Source organism: Meles meles, chromosome 21 (assembly GCF_922984935.1).
Source record: "Meles meles chromosome 21, mMelMel3.1 paternal haplotype, whole genome shotgun sequence".
NCBI lineage: Eukaryota > Metazoa > Chordata > Mammalia > Carnivora > Mustelidae > Meles > Meles meles.
Genome location: NC_060086.1, coordinates 999,031 through 1,021,818, shown reverse-complemented (window position 1 = coordinate 1,021,818; position 22,788 = coordinate 999,031). Strand labels below are relative to the sequence as shown.

The 22,788-nt window shown below is 39.3% G+C and overlaps 1 protein-coding gene across 1 annotated transcript in view; it reads right to left on the bottom strand.

The window, feature by feature from the left end:
* The window catches only part of ZNF713 (zinc finger protein 713), a 39,114-nt gene extending 25,734 nt beyond the window's left edge, over positions 1–13,380 (bottom strand). The window contains exons 1-2 of the mRNA XM_045992507.1: positions 13,256–13,380; positions 1,448–1,536 (exon numbers count right to left, since the gene is read on the bottom strand). Coding sequence (XP_045848463.1) covers positions 1,448–1,534 — 87 coding nt within the window. The 5' untranslated portion in view covers positions 1,535–1,536; positions 13,256–13,380. The remainder of the gene's footprint in view (positions 1–1,447; positions 1,537–13,255) is intronic.
* Positions 13,381–22,788: the final 9,408 nt, after the last annotated feature.

Sequence of the window (22,788 nt, the reverse complement as noted above, 5' to 3'; positions counted from 1 at the left end):
TAATAGTCTCCTTATTATATGTGCTGCCGAAGCGAGCACTAATAGTCTCCTTATTGTCCCTGCTCTTGTATGAGTCTCATTTCCTGTCTGCAACGGCCCTTTTTTTTTTTAATATTTTATTTATTTATTTGGCAGAGAGACAGCAAGAAGGGAGCTCAAGCAGGGGGAGTGGGAGAGGGAGAAGCAGGCTTCCCAGCTGGGCAGGGAACCCGATGCAGGGCTGGATCCCAGGACCCTGGGGTCATGACCTAAGCTGAAGGTAGATGCTTAACAACTGAGCCACCCAGGTGCCCCGGCCCTGTCTTATTTAATCTTCAAATCTAACCAATATCAGCACAAATTCAAACTCCATCTTCTTTAGGATCCATCCATCCTTCTAGTCTCAATCAGATTTCTCCTTTCTCTGAGTACCTTTTGTATTTGTTGTATTTGTAGCACCCAACATTATACTTTTTTGAATGTTGTGTGATTTAGGTGTGTAAATACCTCCTCTGACGAGTTTATCAGCTACCGACAGATAATGTTTATCTCATATAATTTGGAACAATAGAAGTCCTCCTATCTAAAGCAATTGATATTGATATCCGGTATGTTAAGCTAGAAAGTCGGTTAAACTTGAGATCCATAGAAGGCATCTTAAACATTTAAATTTGAAATATATAATTGTATATTTATGTGCTCATCTTTTGATGTGAAACTAAGCCTTTTCTGAGAGTGATTTTAATGATTAAGTGTCCATACCCATAATGCATCAATCAGTTTCTGTTTCAGTAAAATGCAACAAGCGACACTTGGGAAATAATATAGGTGTAGAATCCGCTAAGATTTTTATGATTTTCCCTCAGTGTGTCACAGTTTGTTTACACATAATTTGACAGCATTTTTTAAAAAAGTGACGGACATCTGTAAGGTCTTTCCAAAGCATTCAACTACTTTTCACAGAAACAACTCCTTGTCATAGTTATACCTCATCAGCTTACACAATACTTAAATTATAGAACAGTAACAAGAGGCTTAAACAGGTTTTGCAAGAGTTACAACAGATTCTTGATAAAAATTAGTGCCTGGCAGATGTCCTCAGGCATATTTAATAATGCCATTAGCTCCAAGCAGTCATTGTGACCTGGGCATCATTGATTGTTTACAGAGAGAATGTGTGTATTAAGTCTGGTGAGTTGTTTAAGGGTAGGTGATTAAAAGATAGTCTATAGTTTCTTTTGCTTCTTTTATAATATCTAGCACAGACATGAGCTCATGATCTGCTAAAAATGCTGGAAGGATATTAGAGCTATAAAGGGTATATAAGGTGAATGAGAACCATCCTATAGAAATTATCATCTGTCCCAAGAGTCTGAAGGGCTCTGGATTCACTTCTGAAAATTGAAAAATAAAAGTGCCCATATTCTTAGAACTATAACAGCATTTCAGAGAGTAAAACTGAACTTACCTGAGACCTGACTATCCGTGATCCATTACTCATTTCTTTCTCCTCCATGTTCCCCCCTTGGGAAAGTATAGCATTGTGAGAGGGCATAACTGGGAAAAAGAAAAAAGGAGCATCTGTTAAATAAATATATGATATTAATGCTGAAACTAACTCTTACAATTTTTGCTTCCTGTTAGAATGGCAGACAGTTTAGCGAGAAGCCTTCTAAGACATAAGCTCAAAGGCTGGATAACTTATTGAGGAATTCAATGTAGGACTTTCTCTTATTGTGGCATATGAGAAGCTTAAGAAAGCTCAGTGGCGCTTCGCCCTCACTACACACCTGGAGGATTTTAAATGCCAGTGCTCAGCCCCTATTGCCAGAGATCTGCTTTTTTTTTTTTTTTTTTAAATTTAAATTCTAGTTAGTTAACATATAAAGAAATATTTGTTTCAGGAGTGGAATTCAGTGATTCATCACTTACATAAAACACCCAGGGCTCATTGTAACAAGTGCCCTCCTTAATACCCATTATCCCTCTAGCCCAGAGATTTGGGTAAATCTGGTATTATCCAAATTGGTCTAGGATGGGCCTGGGAAACAGCATTTTAAATTCTAAAGTCTGTAAGTGATTCTAAGTAGGAGATGAGAACCACTGAGATGAGCTGATACAGAAAACATATGTTGAGGGCCTAATCTTTAATAATTTAAGGGGATAAATTCATCCCCAAACACAAACTCTCTCCTTTACTCTTTTTAAGATGTTCTAATAATATACAAAGGAGATTTCACTGTTCTCATTTTTTCAGAATGTTCACCTTCTTTTTTGAGTACCTAGATTCAGTCCTCCACCAGGATTACTACACCTCTCTGCAGTTCTTAGGTGGTAATTTCATCAAAGCTTTGCTCTCTTCTATGACAGTCAGTAGATACACTTGGTACTAATAGCTTCAGGGTCCTTGTCATTCCCTGAAAGCTGATTTTCCAGAACCTTATGGAGATATTAAAGGTGCCTTATCTCTGATGAGAGCCTCAGAAGTCAATGTTACCCACAAGAATGATTTCTGCTTCTCAGGGGCAGCCACTCTCAGAATCTTGGTATGTTCATGCAAGAGAGATGTGGGGGTTCCTGAAGATGGCTATTACTTTTTCTTCCCCTAAAGGCATCAATCCTTCATGTACAGACTATATTATGATATTCAAATCTCTCTCACCAGGGATCTTGTAAGATACAATATCAGATTGAGAACCTGTAATGAGATGCACCAGTCAACAAAAGAAAACCAGCAGTCTCAGTCACCTAGGAACCTAGAGAATCTGTAAAGAAACATATAAACTGCCCGTTCATAAAGATAGGGCACACTACAGTGTGGAATTCTTTAAAAACAATCAAAAAGCATTTTTAGAATTTCTCAAATTCACACATTACAAAAAGCAGAGATGTACAGATCCATCAGCTACGACAAATTCTGGCCTCAGTTCTTATCCACCCTCTTCTCAGAAACATGTGGTCCTTGCATGGTGAAAGATTTTCAGAAAGACTTTTACTAACTAACAACAGAGTAAAATGTATTGAACTGCTAATAAATATGGAACAATACATTCTTTCTCTGCACAAAACTTGGCCTGAAAAAGTTCTCTCAAAAGTTAGTAATGGGGGGTGCCTGGGTGGCTCAGTGGGTTAAAGCCTCTGCCTTTCAGTTTAGGTCATGATCCCAGGGTCCTGGGATCGAGCCCCACATCGGGTTCTCTGCTCAGCGGGGAGCCTGCTTCCTCCTCTCTCTCTGCCTGCCTCTCTGCCTACTTGTGATCTCTGTCTGTCAAATAAATAAATAAAATCTTAAAAAAAAAAAAGTTAGTAATGGAACTGAAGAATGAAGTCATTCTTGAGAAGCATTTTTTTTTTTAAATGAGAAAATCACAGTTCCAGTGGAATAGTCCTATTAGATGAGGAAGCCATTCACTGCTCAAGATATGGCATGAATCCACAATTTTACAAACAGCTGAGTAAGGCACAGACCTTTCAGGAGTAACTTAAAAGGACTTCAAGAAGCAGGTCCTATTTCACTAAGGAAAAGCTCTAAAAAGGCCCCACTCTCTAAAGAGCCAGACTGAATCTATGTGAATACTCTGACATTTGAAATATCAGATTACTTCAAAACCACCTATTTACAACAACCAAAAAACAAAACAAAACTGCATTTACCAAGTTAGGGAGAACAGCGTTTCTCCTTCATATGTGTGAACCCAAGGAGATGAGGAGCATATCAAATATATTGTATATTCTATGGAAAGTTTGTTATTTGAGAATTTTTTATGGCATCTGATGAGACTAGGGCTCCAGAGAACACACCTTTGGAAACACTGATTTAGTTCTCAGTTTTTTGATTTAATGATCTGAAACTGATTGATTTTTTTATCTGAAACTGAACATCTCCTGGTTCACAGCCTTAGATTCCTTCTAGTGTACTCTGAAGTTCTTTTTAGTACTCCTCCTCTATGTTTCCTTCTCAGTACTTGTTCTCTTACATTTTTAAATCTCATTCCCCTTTTCTCATAATTTCCCTTTTAATTTCTTTATTGGAAAGATACACACACAAAACTCCTAAAAACCAACCACTCCCCCCCCCCAAACTGTGTGCAATTTTTCATACAATACACACATAGACTTTCCCAGAGAAGCCTGTGGGATTACCACAGGCTTTTTTCAAATAACTAACCACAATGGCTTGGAAAGTAACAATTCCCTTGATTGCCTAAGGGATACCAGAATTATAATCAATTCAGATGAAGAATGACTTTGGGCTTAACACGCTTTTTCCTCCAAGCTCTTCCAAAAATCTAAGTGAACTTTATCAACCATGTGGAAAACTCATGTAGTAGTTCTCAATCTGGGCCATGCATTGGACTCAGCCCAGATTTTAAGTTGTACATATGTAAATGTATACATGTCCAGGCTCCACCCAAGAGATACTAAACCAGAATCTGTTGAGGTGAAGTCTGGCCTCTACACGCTTTTTTAAGTGCTTCACAAATGATTCTGACGAAAGCAGGGATTCAGAACAACTATCAGAGCCTCTCATTTCCTTAACTTCTTCAATGCCAATGATTTTCACCTTCATTCTACTTCAGGCACCTACTTCTAGTACCATAGCACTTTTGAAGTCTTTCTTATAAAACACTACACTATGAATCAGGAGATCTTAGGTTCTGGACTGGATGGATGGGTAAGGAAGTGAAGGCAGGAGTGGCTCAATGTAAGTGAAAAATAGAAAAAGCAGTGTTTATCAAAGTGTGGTCTGAAAATCACTTGAATCATACCATTTGGTGAAAAGCAGATTTACTGGTCTTATCCCAGACATTATGAAATAGCATCTCTGGGGAGGAGGTTATTCTTGGTCCACTGATTGCATTAAAAAGTATTTCTTCCCTGGAATCAGACCATTCTCTCCAGCCTCCTCCAGACCTGAATCTAGTACCTAACTTCTCATTCTTCTATCTTCAACTTTATCTGTCGTTTTTATTGACTCCTTCCTGCCATAATTTAAAACCTTTTACTATATCTCCCAGCATTAAAAACTTTCACTGGTTCTGTGCCCATTTCTAACTACCATTCATTCTTTTTTCAAAGCAACTACTCTTCAAAGGATTGTCAATACTTGTCTCTACTTCTCCATTACTGACTTATTTTTCAATTATCTGTGACCTTTCTTCGGTCACAGCACAGCACTGAAATTGCTCTGGTTAGGAATACCAAAACCCTTATGTTCAAGCATTGGAGTTCATTGCTCTTTGGGCTCTGATGAGTACCTGACACTGCTGACAACTGCGCCTGGCTTTACGTCCCGTCTTTCTCAGGGAGCTCTGCGCTCGCCCCTTTTCCGCTGCTGACCGTTTACGTATCGTTGTTCCTTTGGGTTTTCCAGTATCTATTTTTATCCCCTCCACAGGTGAAGTAAAGTCATCTTTACTTGTAAAGTATACAAACCTGATCACATCAGTACCTCCCTACAGTTCTGAGGTTGGAGTACAAAGCCATAAAAAAAATCCTATGACCTTCTCCCTGACTTCTCAAGCCACTCTCCTGCTTGTTATTGAGGATTCATTTACACTACTCTGCTTTTAAGTCCTTAAGTGTGCCATGTATGGTATATCTCCCCTGCCCCTCCTCTCCAGACAATACCTACTCTTCCTTCAGATCCCAGCTTAACTCAAGGAAGATTTTTATATCACAGACCAAGTGAGGTTCCTCATTTACACCTTCCTGTTTTTGCTAGCACTTTCTTGTCATTGTAATTATTTGTATAGTCATTTTTATTTATACCTCACCCTTGTGTGATGTTAGCTTCCATGAAGGCAGGAACCTATTCTGTCTTATTTACTATTCTACTTTGAATGCTCTCTGTATGTGGCTCAAAGTAGGTACTCAATAATATTTGCTAAGTGAGTAAATGAAAGGATTCTGGTGTTTTCTATTTTTTAATTTTTTATTTTGAACCAATCTTAAGACTTATAGTAAAGTTATAAAAAGCAGGACACAATTCCCACATACCACTCACCCTACTTGTCCTAATGTTAATGTTTTATATGACCAGGGTACAATGATCAAAACCAGAAATTTAAATTGGTATAAAACTATTAAATCAAACTAATCAAAATTTACTGGTTTCTCCACTAATATTTTCTCTCTGATCCAGGATCTCATATGGCATTTAATTGCTTTTTTTCCCCTTTGTCTTCTCCAATCTGTAAGTTCCTCAGCCTTTCTGTCTTTCATGAGCTTACTATGAAGAATACTGAGGAGTTATTTTGTAGGGTCCCTTCATTTGGGTTTGTCTGTTTTCTCATGATTGGAAAGAATTTAAGTATTTTTGGGAGGTATATCACAGAAGTGATTTTGTCTCTTTCTTAGCACATGATATTAATGGGTTTATGATGCTGATATGCCTCATTAATGATAATGTTAACCTTTATCACTGGGTTAAGGTGGCGTTTACCCCATTAATCCATTGTGAAGCTACTATCTTTCCCTTTGTAGCTAATAAATATCTTTGGGGAGATACTTGAAGATTATACAAATATATAGATTTTTCTCAAACCCACTAATATTATTTTTATAGCTTGCCTTAAGTTTTATTTATTTAAAAATTTTTTAAGTTAACATATAGTGCAATATTGGTTTCTGGAGTAGGATTCAGTGATTCATTACTCACATACAACACCCAGTGCTCCTCGCATTAACTGCCCTCTTTAATACTCATCCCCCACCTAGCCCATCCCCCACCCACATACCTCCATCAAACCTCAGTTTGTTTTTGTCTTTAAGAGTCACTTATGGCTTGCTTTCCCTCTCTCCTTTTTTCCTTTTTCCCCTTCCATATGTTCATCTATTTTCTTTCTTGAATTCCACATATGAGTGAGATTATATATCAAACCCACTAATTTTAGCATCCATCAGTGTATCTTGTCCTCAACAATTAGTAATATGGTGTTTGCCTAATGGTGATTTCTCTATTTCTCTCTTTCCCACTAATTTATTAATTGGAATTTTTTCTGTAAGGAAAAGCTGCTCCTTATCGCTTACCATTTATTTACTAATTTATATCTCTATAAACTCATGAATATTTATTTTGATTTATAAACCCCAGTATTATCATTACTTATTTTATTGTATAAATTGTTTCAGGTTTGGCTAGTAGAAGGCTCCTACATAATTTTGACCAGCCTCTATTCTATTCTGAGCACTTCCTGGCACCATAAGGTGTTTTAGGCTCTTGTATTATCCCTCCCTGGCCCTGGAAATCAACTATCTGTGCAAAGAAACAGTTCCTTTTATTGGAGAAATGCTTAGAAACAAAGATCTGGGTGCTAGGTGTGTTCACTGGTACTGGGATATCATGGCTTCTAGGTCCTCTACCAGATAGGAGAGATATATATGTGTGCATAGTAATCATACATATACATACTTCTATTGTGATCTTCTATGTATCAAATGCCATGAGTTCATACTAACACCTCTGATTCCAATCCAGAACCTCAAGAGCTCATTTTAGTCTTCCTCCTTTCCTCATTGGTAACTTCTTCAACCATAAAAAAATTGTTGACTCTTAGTTCATTCACTTATTTATTCAATTTTGGTATATACATAGTTTCAGAATTAACTCATATCCCTGTGAGAAACACATTTATTAACTTGATTACATCATTTATGTAGAGTTCTCTTTGTCTTTAGTTATATAGTATCCAACCAAGATAGTGTTTCCTGAAGTTATTTGGATTAGTCTTTTTCTTTGCCATTTCTTTCAGTGTGGTTATGTCATTCACTTGTAATACAATTAGGTCCATTTTTAGTATTTGCATTTATTCTCTTCTTTTTACACTCAGGTGGCTTCCTTCAGCTTTAGCTACTGCCATGGTTTCACTGATCATCTCTTCTGAGCTACATAACCACACACGTACCCAACCACCTGTCTCGACATCCCTAGGCAGATGTCTCTCAGATTTCTCAAACCTAACATGTCCAAAACTCATTCTCTCTCAAGCCTCTTGTCATATATTTTGCAACAGAGTAAAGTACGTATGAATACCAACTCTATTGCCAGACTGACTGGGTTTGATTCCCAGCTCCACAACTTACTTGCTGTGTGAGTTCGGTTGTGTAAGTTACTCAACCTTTCTATATGGTTCACTTTCCTCACTGGCAAAACTAGTAATAATAGTACTTACCTCATATGTTTGTCGTGAGGATTAAGTGAGTGAATATTCTGAAACCATTTAGAATGTAATAGCACGTGGTAGCCATATTTATATGTTACATATTATTCTTACTCTATTAAATTCCCTATCTCAATGAATAGCATCAGCAAGCCTGAAACCTGAATGTCATTTCTGATCTCTCTTTCTTTGCCTTAGTCTCTCTCTTCAGTTAAAGTCAAATCCTGGTAAATTTATCCCCTTAAATATGTAGTGAATTCTCCATCTTCACTTCCACTACCTTGATTCAAGCCACTATCACCTTTCACTTTGACTACTGCCACACTCATCGAACTAGTCCTTTAGTCCAATATTTTTCTTACACCAGAGCCAGAGTGATCTCTCTCCACACCCCTTCTCTACCTTGGAAATACCTTCATTTTATTTTTTGACAAATATTAAAACAAAATTTTTTGTAGATATAGAAAAGCAGAAAGAAAATCCTACTATCATCCAGAGATAACCAGTTACTTTTTTGAGGGATATATACTTGCAGACTTTTTCTATGCAAAGATACGCACATATTATAATATGGTGCGTGTGTGTGTGTGTGTGTGTGTGTGTGTGTATACATACATATATATGTATATATATATATATAACTTTCTTTTTCAAAATGTGGGTTTTAATTATTTTAACTGATGATATTGTACATATCACTTCAGGACAGAAAACAAAACTAAATATCATTTAAAAATCAGGGTTATATAGTCTCTTCAACAAATGATGATGAGAAATCAGTGCAAGAGAATGCAACTGGACCACTTTCTTATACCATATACAAATAAAAATTATATATGGACTAAGGCCTAAATGAGACCCAAAACCATAAAAAAATCGTATTAGAGAGCATAGGCAGTAATGTCTCTAACACTGACTGTATCAACATTTTTCTAGATATGACTTAGCAATTGCACTACTAGGTATTTACCCAAAGGATATAAAAATACAGATTTGAAGGGATACATGTACCCCAATGTTTATAGCAGTATTATTAACAACAGCCAAACTATGGAGAGGGACCAAAAGTCCAACAACTGATCAATGGATCGAGATGTGCTATGTATACACACACACACACACACACACACACACACACAATGGAATATGAGTCAGCCATCAAAAGGAATGAAATCTTGCCATTTTGCAATGATGTGGACGGAGCTATGGTGTATTATGCTAAGTGAAATAAGTCAGTCAGAGAAGGACAAATACCATATGATTTCTCATTCATGGACGTTAAGAAAGAAAACAGATGAACATATGGGAAGGGGAAAAGAAAAAGAGAGAGGGAGCAAGCCATAAGTGACTTTTAAAGACAGGAAACAAACTGAGGGTTAATGGATGGGTTGCATGGGTGAAGGGTATTAAAGAGGGCACTTGTTGTGAGGAGCACTGGGTGTTATATGCAAGGATGAATCACTAAATTCTACTCCCAAAACCAATATTGCATTATATGCTAATGAGATGTAAATTTTAAAAGTCACTTTCCACACAGGAAAAAAAACCAAATTATTAAAAAAGTGGCACATACGTATGTGCCACATTTAAAAATATATTTTATATCTTTATAAAATTTTAATATATTTATATATTTTATATATGTTTTATATATACACACTCCCACATGCAGAATGGAATATTACTCAGCCATTTCAAAAAGAATGAAATTTTGCCATTTCCAACAGCAAGGATGGAGCTAGAGAATATTATGCTAAGCGAGATAAATCTGTCAGAGAAAGATACGCCATATGATTTTATTCATATGTGTAATTTAAGAAACAAAACAAATGAACAAAGGAAAAAAAAGAGAAAGACAAACCAAGAAAGAGACTCTTAAATACAGAGAACAAACTGATAGTTGCCAAAGGGGAGGTGAATAGGGGGATAAGGTTGGTGGGGGGACAGGTGAAATAGGAGATGGGGATTAAAGAGTGCATTTACCATGGTGAGCACTGAGTAATACACAGAATTGCTAGATCACTTATGTACATCTGAAGTTATGCAACACTATATGTTAAGTATACTGGAATTAAAGACTAATAATAAATAAACATATATTTATATGTATGAAAATATATAAACAAAATAAAAAATAAAAATAATAAAATTAAAAAATTTAAAAATAGTGTTATAGTATAATCAACTGCATGCAATACCCAAAATTTATTTAACAACTTCATAAACTTTTTGGGAGCCTTCTTTTCCCTTCTTCCCTTCCACCCTTCCTTTCACTGTTATAGACAACAGCAAACATTGTACAGTTTTGGCATAATTTTGTCTGAATATTTCTTTAGGGTAAATTCCTAGAAGTGGAACTGCTGGATCAAAACAAAGGTAAAACACTATTGAGGAAGGCTATATCATTTTACTAATTCATCAACAATATGAGAGTGACCATTAGCCAAGAATAATAAGCATTATTTTTTAAAAAATAGAGTACAAATAGTAAAATATAATAAATAGTATATAATCTAATTCTTAGATAACATGGGAGGCAGAACTTCATATTTTTAGCTTTCATATTTTATCTTTTATAAATTACCCTTTGTGTCATTTGTCCACCTTTCTACCATTTTGCCTTTTTCTTATTGATTTGTAAGAATTCTTTATTATAAACTATATTGTGCAGGAAAAGATTAACTGAGTGGGTCTGGGTCGTCCAAACTCTGCACATTTTAAGGAGAGGTTTGAGCCTGGTCTGGTTCCTTGCAACACCATGCCTATTCAAGTGTCTCTGGTTACCTGAGGCTTTGGGACAGGTCAGAAAATTTATGCTAAAATAGGATTTATAGTGGCATTCTTGGAACACGTAGGATCACCTTGACCTCTGGAGGGACTGGAGATTGAAGATCAGTAAAACAGGTGGTCAGCATGCCTACATGACCAACTTCCAATAAATACTCTGGATGCCAAAGTTGCATGAGATTCCCTGGCTGGCAATACTGTATGTATGTTATTACACATCGCTTCTGGGAGAATTAAACACTATCTGCATGACTCTTACTGAGGGAAGACAACTGAAAGCTTTGCACCTGGTCTTTCCCTGACTCTGTTATACCTGCTTTTTTTGTTGTAGATTTTAATCTGTTTCTTTTCTCTGTAATACTCATGCTACTCTAAGTATAACAATTTTGCTGAGTTCTATGAGTTCTTTTAGCAAATCACTGAACACTGAGCAAAGGTTGGGGATCCTTGAACATAGATATAAATAGCAACTCCCTTGTGATAACATGAGTAACAAATGTAGTCTCCATGTTATCATTTGTCTTTCATTCTTTGCTGCTTAAAAAAAAAAATTTAATTTAAAAATCTTCTCCATCATAAAACGTTTTCTTCTCCCCTGTGTAGGTCCTAAGTATGTGTGAGGGTTTTGGTTTGTTTTTTCCTTACACAGTTATACATGTTCATAAGTTTTTTACACATTCTACATGAAGACATAAGTACACAACACTTGGGAGTATATGAGTAAGACGGAGTGACCTTCAATGCCTCTTCTATTCTACTTTCCTCCCTGGAAGTAATTCACCATCAGTCATTTGGTGTACATCCTTTTTTGGCCATTTATGAACATATATAATGTAATCACATCCCAACGTAACATAACTCACAACATATTATGTGCCACTGTTCTGCAGCATCATTTATTCCCTAAATGTCTTACAGATCTTTCCTTGTGTGTTAACTTCAAAATAAACTACCTTATTCTATTTTAGAGCAGTACAGTATTGTACCGTATGGATTTTTTGGTGTGTGTGTGTTTTGGTTACCTGTATTTTTTTTAATTGAATAATTTATTTGAGAGAAAGAGAATGCCAGAGAGAGAGCACAAGCCGGGGAAGGGGGAGAGGGAAAAGCAGGCTCCCTGCTCAGCACCATGCAGGACTCTATCCCAGAACCCTGGGATCAGGACCTGAGCCAAAGGGAGACGCTTAACCCACTGAGCCATCCAGGCGGCCTGGTTACCTGTATTTCTTCTATACATGGCCTACGGGTGTCCTTTGCCCATTTTTCTTTTTTCTTTCTCTCTCTCTCTCTTTTTTGCTATTAATAGAGGCTCTTTACATATTATGGACATTAATCCTTTGTCTCTTATACTGCAAATATTTTCATGTGTCTTGTTTTTAGCCCTTTTTTCTTTTTGAATACAGAAATCTAAAATTTTGACATAATCTAATGAGTTTTTCCCAGACGGTTTGTGTCATGGCACGGCTACAGCAGGAAGTGCAAGGGTGGAAGGCGACACAGCGTGCAGCATTAAGATCCTAAAGGGCTTTGAGGGCACTGCTGAGGAAGCGCACCACTGTCCTGATGGCAACCGAGCACCGTGCAAAGGCTTTCAACGACACAGCGATTCTCAACAAACATTCCTCATCTAGCAACTATCGACTGAGCACCTAAGTACCACGATCAAACCTGTCGCTCAGAGAATTACAATTTTTGCACAAGTTTCACAATTTCAAATACATCACGAGAAACAGACCATTATGTCAAAGGGCACAGAGGAGACTTGCGCTGCCGCCTACGAAAACGTATTTTAAACATAAAGCAGAACGGTATCAGTGCGAAACTGCCAGAGCGGTGGAAGGTACCGTCGGGAAGCGAGTCCGAGTTTGCGGAATATCCGCGCCTGCGGAACACAACAAAAGTCACTTCGATTCAGTGGGAAACTGATTCAGTTCCAACGGCAGGACGACCGGGAAAGAGGCATATTCCTATCCAACAACTTACAACAAAATTTATACCCCCCCAATATAGGCAGAAATGTAAAAAAGATATTTAAAAATCCCTTAAAAGCCGTAGAAACAAATAAAGGCGAAAGTGTTCGTGATCTGGAGACGGGGAGAAACTTCTCGATTCCGTAACGCCGTCGCCCACACGGAACCGGCTGCAGAATGCACCGGAGGAGAACCCGTTCACGACCCCGGGCTGGGGGTGCGGGTCTCGGCGACGGCTGGGGGCGCGGCCGGGGACTGCGGGTCGAACGCGGGGGGCGACCGCTACGCGCGCACCCCCGGGCCGCCGCCCGCCCTGCCCCCTCGCCCGCCTCCCGGCCCGCGGCGCGCGGCACTCACCGGCCTCCACAGACAAAGGGCGCTCTGGGCGGCTCCGCCCCCTGACGCCGCGGCCGTCGCCGGGCCGGACCTGGGCGGGACACGGTGCCGAGGGCTCGACTGCCCGAGCCAAGCACGCCCAGCGGCGGGGCCCCTGCGGCTCCACCGGCCGCCCGCGCCAGCCCAGCTCCGACCGAAGCCTCCCAGCGATGGCGACCGCGCCGCGCGGGCTTGGGCTCCGACACACGCATGCGCCGGCGGGGCCCCGGGCGGCCGGCTTCCCGCATGCTGGGCTCGGAGCTCCCACACGCTCGCCCGCGGGCTGCCACGGCAGCGGCGCTCCCGGGGGCCCGCGCTCCTAGGGCTCCGCCGCCGGGCCGCGGGGGTGGGGGCGAGTCGGCCAAGGCCCGCCCACAGCCCTTACGGGTCAGAGGATCCGAGGACCGGGGTCGCGCCGGATCCTAGTCCCCTGCCCGCTCCTCGTCGGGAGACTCAGCGCAAAGATGACGGTCGAACGCGGTCTTCTCTGCTGTAGCGCCGGTCTCCTGAGGAGAAGAGCAGCGTTCTGTCAGCGGGGCTCCCGGTCGTCTGCGCGGGGTTCCAGTCGCTCCCCGGCACGACCCGACCGCGGGGTGGATCCGGCGACGCCGGTCTCCTTCACCCTCGAAACCGTGTGAGAAGCAGGGACTGTCCGGTCCCGCCGCGCGCGGACACTCGCCAGCGGCGATGTGCACTGCACGTCCTCGTCGCCTGAAGACATGCCGGAGCCCGAGGTTTCCTCCGCGCGTTTGCGTCCAGCACGTCCGGCGGCAGATGAGCCGCTTCCACGTGGAGGTTTGGTGGCAGCGCCTCAACACGGTGGAATGGGCCCTGAAATAGGCAGTGTCCTTTCACCTGCACAAATGAAAATGAAATTCAAGTTTGATCCCAGTATAGTTCGTTTCTATTAGTTTCAGGCGTAAAACGCAGTGATTGGACAATTCCGTGTATCACTCAGTGCTTGTCCGGATGGGTGTGTTCTTACCCCCTCAACCCACCCACCTCCCCGCTGGTAACCGTGAGTTTGTTATCCTCTTCCCGCCCCACCCCCTTTGCTTGTTTGTTTTGTTTCTTAAGTTCCACATATGAGTGAATTATATGGTATTTGTCTTTCTCTGACTGACTTATTTCACTTGGCGTAATACCCTCTACTTCCAAGTGGTTGCAAATGGCAAGATTTCATTCTTTTTGATGGTTGAGTATTATTCTGTACTATTTGCATATATACACATACATATATGTGTATATATACTCATGTATATATGAACATATACTGTATTGTACATAGAGAATAAAATTGTACTGTGCATTATATATAATGTTTATTATTCTATTTTATATATGTGTGAAACAGACACACACACACACATATATATACTACTTCTTTATCCATTCATCAGTCATGGACACTTGCGTTGTTTCCATATTTGGCTATTAGATAAAGCTGCTATAAATAAAGGGGTGCATATCTCCATTTGAATTAGAGTTTTTGTATCATTTGGGTAAATACCCAATAGTGTCATTGCTTGATTGCAGAGTAGTTCTGTTTTTAACTTTTTGAGGAAAAAGTTACCAGTTCGCATTCCCCCGAACACTGTAAGATGGGTCCTTTTTCTCCACATCCTCCCCAACACTTGTTTCTTGTGTTTTTTATTTTAGCCATTCTATCAGGTGTGAGGTGGTATCTCATTGTAGTTTTGATTTGTATTTTCCTGATGATGAGTGATGTTGAGCATCTTTTCATGTGCTTGTTGGCCATCTGGATGTCTTCTTTGGAGAAATGTCTATTCATGTGTTCTGCCCATTTTTAAGTAGGCTTATTTGTTTTTTGGGTTTTGAGTTGTATAAATTCTTTGTATATTTTGGATACCAAAGTTTTATCAGATATGTTATTTGCAAATATCTTCTCATTCAGTACATTGCTTTCTAGTTTTGTTGATTGTTTCTTTTACTGTGCAGCTTTTTATTTTAATGTAGTCCCAATAGTTTATTTTTTGCTTTTGTTTCCCTTGCTTTAGGAGACATACCTAGAAAAATGTTGTGACAGCCAATGTTAGGGAAATTACTACCTGTGCTCTCTTCTAGGTTTTTTTTATGGTTTCAGGCCACACATTTAGGTCTTTCATCCATGTTGAACTTATTTTCGTCATGATGTGAGAAAGTGATCTGGTTCTATTCTTTTGGATGTTGTCCAGTTTTCCCAACACCATTTGTTGAAGAGACTGTATTTTTCCCATTGGATATTCTTTCCTACTTTGTCAAAGATAAGCTGACCAGACAATTGTCGGTTTATTTCTAGGTTTTCTATTTGGTTCCATTGATTTTTGTGTCTACTTTCATGCCAGTAGAAACCGTTTTGATTTTGACAGGTTTGTAGTATAACTTGAGATGTGGAATTGTGACCCCTCCAGCTTTGGTTTTCTTTCTCAAAATTGCTTTCTCTACTCAGGATCTTTTGTGGTTCCATTAAACTTTTAGGTTGTTTGTTCTAGTTCTGTGAAAAATGCTGTTGGTATTTTGATAAGGATTGCGTTACAGGTGTAGATTGCTTTGGGTGATATTGACATTTTAACAATATTTGTTTTTCCAATTCATGAGCATGGAATCTCAATTTCTTCCATCAATGTTCTATAGTTTTCAGAGAACAGATCTTTAACCTTCTTCATTAAATTTATTCCTAGATATTTTATTATTTTCAGTGCAGTTGCAAAATGGATTGTTTTCTTAATTTCTCTTTCTGCTGCTTCATCATCAATGTATAGAAGTGCAACGGATTTCTTTATATTGACTTTGTATCCTGGGACATTATTGAATTCATTTGTCAGTTCTAGTAGTTTTTTGGTGGAGTCTTTCAGGTTTTTTCCAATAGGGAATGTTTTACTTCTTTACCAATTTGGATGCCTTTTATTTCTTTTTGTTGTCTGATTGCTGTGGTTAGGATTTTCAGTACTGCCACTTCCTGACCATGCATAGGAGAAGAATGAGGCACAAGCCAGCTGCAAGAGAAAGGGAGCAGGGGTGGACAGTAGAGAAGACTGTTGCCCCGAACAACCCTTCAGTCTCATATTTATTGGAAGGTAGGTTAACAACCCACCAAGAAGCCAAAGTAGGTTACACATTAACCAAGAGTCTTGCAGGTAAGTAAGAAGAAAGGCAAAATATGTCTGGTCACGTAGTACATGACGGATAGTTGAGCAAACCCAAACAAAAGGGATTGTCTGACTAACTGTAGGTGCTCTCCAGGGAAGGGGAGATAACAGAAAAATGAAGCAGGTGACATTCCACCCTGAGTGGTCCAGGTGTTCCCAGCTGCTGGGCTTCAAGGACATATATCATCTTCTCCCCCAGAGGTCTGTTGCTAGTACATATTTTTCTTAAGACTATATCTAAGCATGCTTGGTGACTAGTATAGTTTCTCCTGGGTTATATTTTAAGCAGTACATTATTCTAAGGGGCAGTTACACAGTACTATGTTGAGTAAAACTGGTGGGAGTGGACATCCTTGTCTTGTTCCTGACCTTAGTAGAAAAACTCTCAACTTTTCACCATTGAGTATAATGTTCATTGTGGGTTTGTCATATATGGCCTTTACTTATACTGAGGTATGTCCTTCTAAACTTACTTTGTTGAGGGTTTTTGTCATGAATGGATATAATTTGGCAAATGCTTTTTCTGTGTCTGTTGAAATGATCGTGTGGTTTTATCCTATCTCTTGTTGATGGGATGTATCATGTTGATTGATTCACGAACATTGAACTACCCCTGCACACTGGGAGTAAATCCCACTTGATGTGGTTAATGATTTCTTTTTTAATGTATTGTTGGATTCTGTATTTTGTGAAGGATTTTTAAAATCTATTTTCATCAGAGATATTGTCCTGTAGTTCTCTTTTTATAGTGATACCTTTTCTGTTTTGGCGTCAGGCTAATGCTGACCTCACAGAATGTATTTGGGAGTTTTCCTTCCTTTCTGTTTTTTGGGATAGTTTGAGAAGAATAGGTATTGGTGACTTAACAGAATAGAAAAAAATTTTTCTTTAAATGTTTAATAAATTCTCCTGTGTCGCCGTCTGTTCCTAGATTTTTGTTTGTTGGGAGATTTGATTACTGATTCAGTTTCTTTCCTAGTAATTGGCCTGTTCAAATTTTCTTTCTTTTCTTATTGATTATTTTTATTAACATATAATGTATTATTTGCTCCAGGGGTACAGGTCTGTGAATTGTCAGGCTTACACACTTCACAGCACTCATCACATCTCCAACTACCTCTCCTCCTCCCCTCCCTCCAGTACTCCTCAGTCTGTTTTGTAAGATTAAGTCTCTCTCTCTCTCTTTTAAAAAGATTTTATTTATTTATTTGACAGACAGAGATCACAGTAGGCAGAGAAGCAGGCAGAGAGAGAGGGAGAGAGAGAGGGGAAACGGGCTCCCCAATGAGCAGAGAGCCCGATGTGGGGTTCAATCCCGGGACCCTGAGATCATGACCTGAGCCATAGGTAGAGGCTTAACCCACTGAGCCACCCAGGTGCCCCAGATTAAGAGTCTTTTATTATTTGTCTCCCTCCCAATCCCATCTTGTTTCATTTTTTCCTTCCCTACCCCCACAAACTCCGCACTCTGCCTCTCAAATTCCTCATATCAGGGAGGTTATATGATAATTGTCTTTCTCTGATTGACTAATTTCACTCAGCATAATACTCTCTAGTTCCATTCACGTCGTGGCAAATGGCAAGATTTCATTTCTTTTGATGGCTGCATAGTATTCCATTGTGTATGTATACCACATCTTTTTTTGTTTGTTTGTTTATTTTCAGCGTAACAGTGTTCATTGTTTTTGCACCACACCCAGTGCTCCATGCAATATGTGCCCTCCATATTACCCACCACCTGGTTCCTCAACCTCCCACCCCCCCGCCCCTTCAAAACCCTCTGGTTGTTTTTCAGAGTCCATAGTCTCTCATGGTTCATCTCCCCTTCCAGTTTCCCTCAACTCCCTCTCCTCTCCATCTCCCTATGTCCACCGTGTTCTTTGTTATGCTCCACAAATAAGTGAGACCATATGATACTTGACTCTCTCTGCTTGACTTATTTCGCTCAGCATAATCTCTTCCAGTCCCATCCATGTTGCTACAAAAGTTGGGTATTCATCCTTTCTAATGGAGGCATAATACTCCATCGTGTATATAGACCACATCTTCCTTATCCATTCATCCGTTGAAGGGCATCTTGGTTCTTTCCACAGTTTGGCGACCGTGGCCATTGCTGCAATAAACATTGGGGTACAGATGGCTCTTCTTTTCACTACATCTGTATCCTTGGGGTAAATACCCAGTAGTGCAATTGCAGGGTCATAGGGAAGCTCTATTCTTAATTTCTTGAGGAATCTCCACACTATTCTCCAAAGTGGCTGCACTAACTTGCATTCCCACCAACAGTGGAAGAGGGTTCCCCTTTCTCCACATCCTCTGCAACACACATTGTTTCCTGTCTTGCTAATTTTGGCCATTCTAACTGGTGTAAGGTGGTATCTCAATGTAGTTTTAATTTGAATCTCCCTGATGTCTAGTGATGATGAACATTTTTTCATGTGTCTGATAGCCATTTTATACCACATCTTCTTTATCCATTCATCTGTTGATGGACATCTCAGATCTTTCCACAGTTTGGCTATTGCGGACATTGCTGCTATAAACATTCAGGTGAATGTGCCCCTTCACATCACTACATTTGTATCTTTAGGGTAAATACCTGGTAGTCTGATTGCTGGGTCATAGGGTAGCTCTATTTTCAAACTTTTTGAGGAACCTCCATACTGTTTTCCAGAGTGGCTGCACCATCTTGCATTCCCATGAACAGTGTAAAAGTGTTCCCTTTCTCCGCATCCTCGCCAATATCTGTTGTTTCCTGACTTGTTAATTTTAGCCGTTCTGACTGGTCTGAGGTGGTATCTCATTGCGTTTTGATTTGAATTTCCCTGATGCTGAGTGATATTGAGCACTTTTTCATGTGTCTGTTGGCCATCTGGGTGTCTTCTTTGCAGAAGTGTCTGTTCATGTCTTCTGCCTATTTCTTTTTTTTTTTTTTAAAGATTTTATTTATTTATTTGACAGAGAGAAATCACAAGAGAGGCAGGCAAGAGAGAGGAAGGGAAGCAGGCTCTCCGCTGAGCAGAGAGCCCGATGTGGGACTCGATCCCAGGATCCTGAGATCATGAGCTGAGCTGAAGGCAGCGGCTTAACCCACTGAGTCACCCAGGCGCCCTCTTCTGCCTATTTCTTGATTGGATTATTTGTTCTTTGGGTGTTGAATTTGATAAGTTCTTTATAGATTATGGATACTAGCCCTTTATCTGATATGTCATTTGTGAATATCTTTTCCCTTCTGTCAGTTGTATTTTGGTTTTGTTGACTGTTTCCTTTGCTGTGCAAAAGCTTTTGATCTTCATGAAGTGCCAATAGTTCATTTTTGCCCTTACTTCCCTTGTCTTTGGTGATGTTTCTAAGAAGAAGTTGCTGCGGCTGAGGTTGAAGAGATTGCTGCCTGTGTTCTCCTCAAGGACTTTGATGGATACCTGTCTCATACTGAGGTCTTTCATCGATTTGGAGTCTATTTTTGAATGTGGTATAAGGAAATGGTCCAGTTTCATGCTTCTGCATGTGGTTGTCCAATTTTCCCAACACCATTTGTTGAAGAGACTGTCTTTTTTCCATTGGACATTCTTTCCTGCTTTGTTGAAGATTAGTTGACCATAGAGTTGAAGGTCTATTTCTGGGCTCTCTATTCTGTTCTATTGATTTATGTGTCTGTTTTTGTGCCAGTACCATACTGTCTTGATGATGACAGCTTTGTAATAGAGCTGTAAGTCTGGAATTGTGATGCCACCAACTTTGGCTTTCTTTTTCAACATTCCTCTGGCTATTCGGGGTCCTTTCTGGTTCCATATAAATTTTAAGATTATTTGTTCCATTTCTTTGAAAAAAAATTGATGGTATTTTGATAAGGATTGCATTAATTGTGTAGATTCCTTTAGGTAGCATAGACATTTTCACAATATTTGTTCTTCCAATCCATGAGCATGGAACATTTTTCCATTTCTTTGTGTCTTCCTCAATTTCTTTCATGAATACTTTATAGTTTTCTGAGTATATACTCTTAGCCTCTTTGGTTAGGTTTATTCCTAGGTACCTTATGGTTTTCGGTGCAATTATAAATGGGATTGACTCCTTAATTTCTCGTTCTTCTGTCTTGCTGTTGGTGTATAGAAATGCAACTGATTTCTGTGCATTGATTTTATAACCTGCCACTTTAATGAATTCCTGTATGAGTTTTAGCGGTTTTGGAGTGGAGTCTTCTGGGTTTTCCACATAAAGTATCATATTATCTGCAAAGCGTGATAGTTTGACTTCTTTGCTGATTCGATACCTTTAATTTCTTTTTGTTGTCTGATTACTGAGGCTAGATCTTCTAGTACTATGTTGAATAGCAGTGGTGATAGTGGACATTCCTGCCATGTTCCTGACCTTAGGGAAAAAGCTCTCCATTTTTCCTCATTGAGAATGATATTCGCTGTGGGTTTTTTATAGATGGCTTTGATGATATTGAGGTATGTGCCTTCTATCCCTACACTTTGAAGAGTTTTGATCAGGAAGGGATGCTGTACTTTGTCCAATGCTTTTTCAGCATCTATTGAGAGTATCATATGGTTCTTGTTCTTTCTTTTATTAATGTATTGTATCGTATTGATTGATTTGCGGATGTTGAACCAACCTTGCAACTCAGTAATAAATCCTACTTGGTCGTGGTGAATAATCCTTTTAATGTACTGTTGGATCCTATTGCCTAGTATTTTGGTGAGAATTTTCTCATCTCTGTTCATCAAGGATATTGGTCTATAATTCTCTTTCTTGATGGGGTCTTTGTCTGGTTTTTGGATCAAGATAATGCTGGCCTCATAAAATGAGTTTGACGGTTTTCCTTCCATTTCTATTTTTTGGAACAGTTTCAGGAGAATAGGTATTAATTCTTCTTTAAATGTTTGGTATAATTCCCCTGGGAAGCAGTCTGGTCCTGGGCTGTTGTTTGTAGGGAGATTTTTGATGATTGCTTCAATCTCCTTACTGGTTATGGGTCTATTCAGGTTTTCTATTTCTTCCTGGTTCATTAGTGGTAGTTAATATATCTCTAAGAATACATCTGTTTCTTCCAGATTGTCAAGTTTGTTGGCATATAGTTGCTCATAATATGTTCTTATAATTGTTTGTACTCTTTGATGTTGGTTGGGATCTCTCCTCTTTCATTCATGATTTTATTTATTTGGGTTCTTTCCAACTTTCCACTTGTGATTGATTTCTAGTTTCAGAGCAGTGGGGTCTGAAATATGCAGGGAATGATCCCAATATTTTGGTACTGGTTAAGACCCAATTTGTGACCCAGGATGTGATCTATTCTGGAGAATGGTCTATGTGCGCTAGAGAAGAATGTGTATTCTGTTCCTTTGGGATGGAATTTTCTGAATATATCTGTGATGTCCCTCTGGTCTAGTGTGTCATTTAAGGCCTTTATGTCCTAGTTTATCTTTTGCTTGGATGATCTGTCCATTTCAGTGAGGGGAGGTGTTAACATCTCCTACCATTATTGTATTATTGTTGATGTGTTTCTTTGATTTTGTTATGAACTGGTTTATGTAGTTGGCTGCTCCCATGTTAGGGGCATAGATATTTAAAATTGTTAGATCTTTTTGTTGGACAGACCCTTTGAGTATTATATAGTGTCCTTTCTCATCTCTTATTATAGTCTTTGGCTTAAAATCTATTGATCTGATATAAGGATTGCCACCCCAGCTTTCTTTTGATGTCCATTAGCATGGTAAATTGTTTTCCACCCCCTCACTTTTAATCTGGAGGTGTCTAAATGAGTTTAAAATGAGTTTCTTGTAGACAGAATATTGATGGGTTTTTTTTTAATCCATTCTGATACCCTGTGTCTTTTGATTGGGGCATTTAGCCCATTTACATTCTGGGTAAGTATTGAAAGATATGAATTAAGTGCCATTGTATTGCCTGTAAGGTGAGTATTACTGTATATTGTCTCTGTTCCTTTCTTTTCTACTAGTTTTAGGCTCTCTCTTTGCTTAGAGGACCCCTTTCAATATTTCCTGGAGGGCTGCTTTGGTGTTTACAAACTCTTTTAGTTTTTGTTTGTCCTGGAAACTTTTTATCTTTCCTTCTAGTTTCAATGATAACCTAGCTGGATATAGTATTCCTGGCTGCATGTTTTTCTCATTTAGTGCTCTGGATATATCATGCCAGTTCTTTCTGGCCTGCCAGGTCTCTGTGGATAAGTCTGCTGCCAATCTAATATTTCTACCAGACTTCTTGTCCCGACCTGCTTTCAGGATTTTCTCTTTGTAACAAAGACTTGCAAGTTTTACTATTAGGTGATGGGGTGTGGACCTATTCTTATTGATTTTGAGAGGGATTCTCTGTGCCTCCTGGATTTTGATGCTTGTTCTCTTT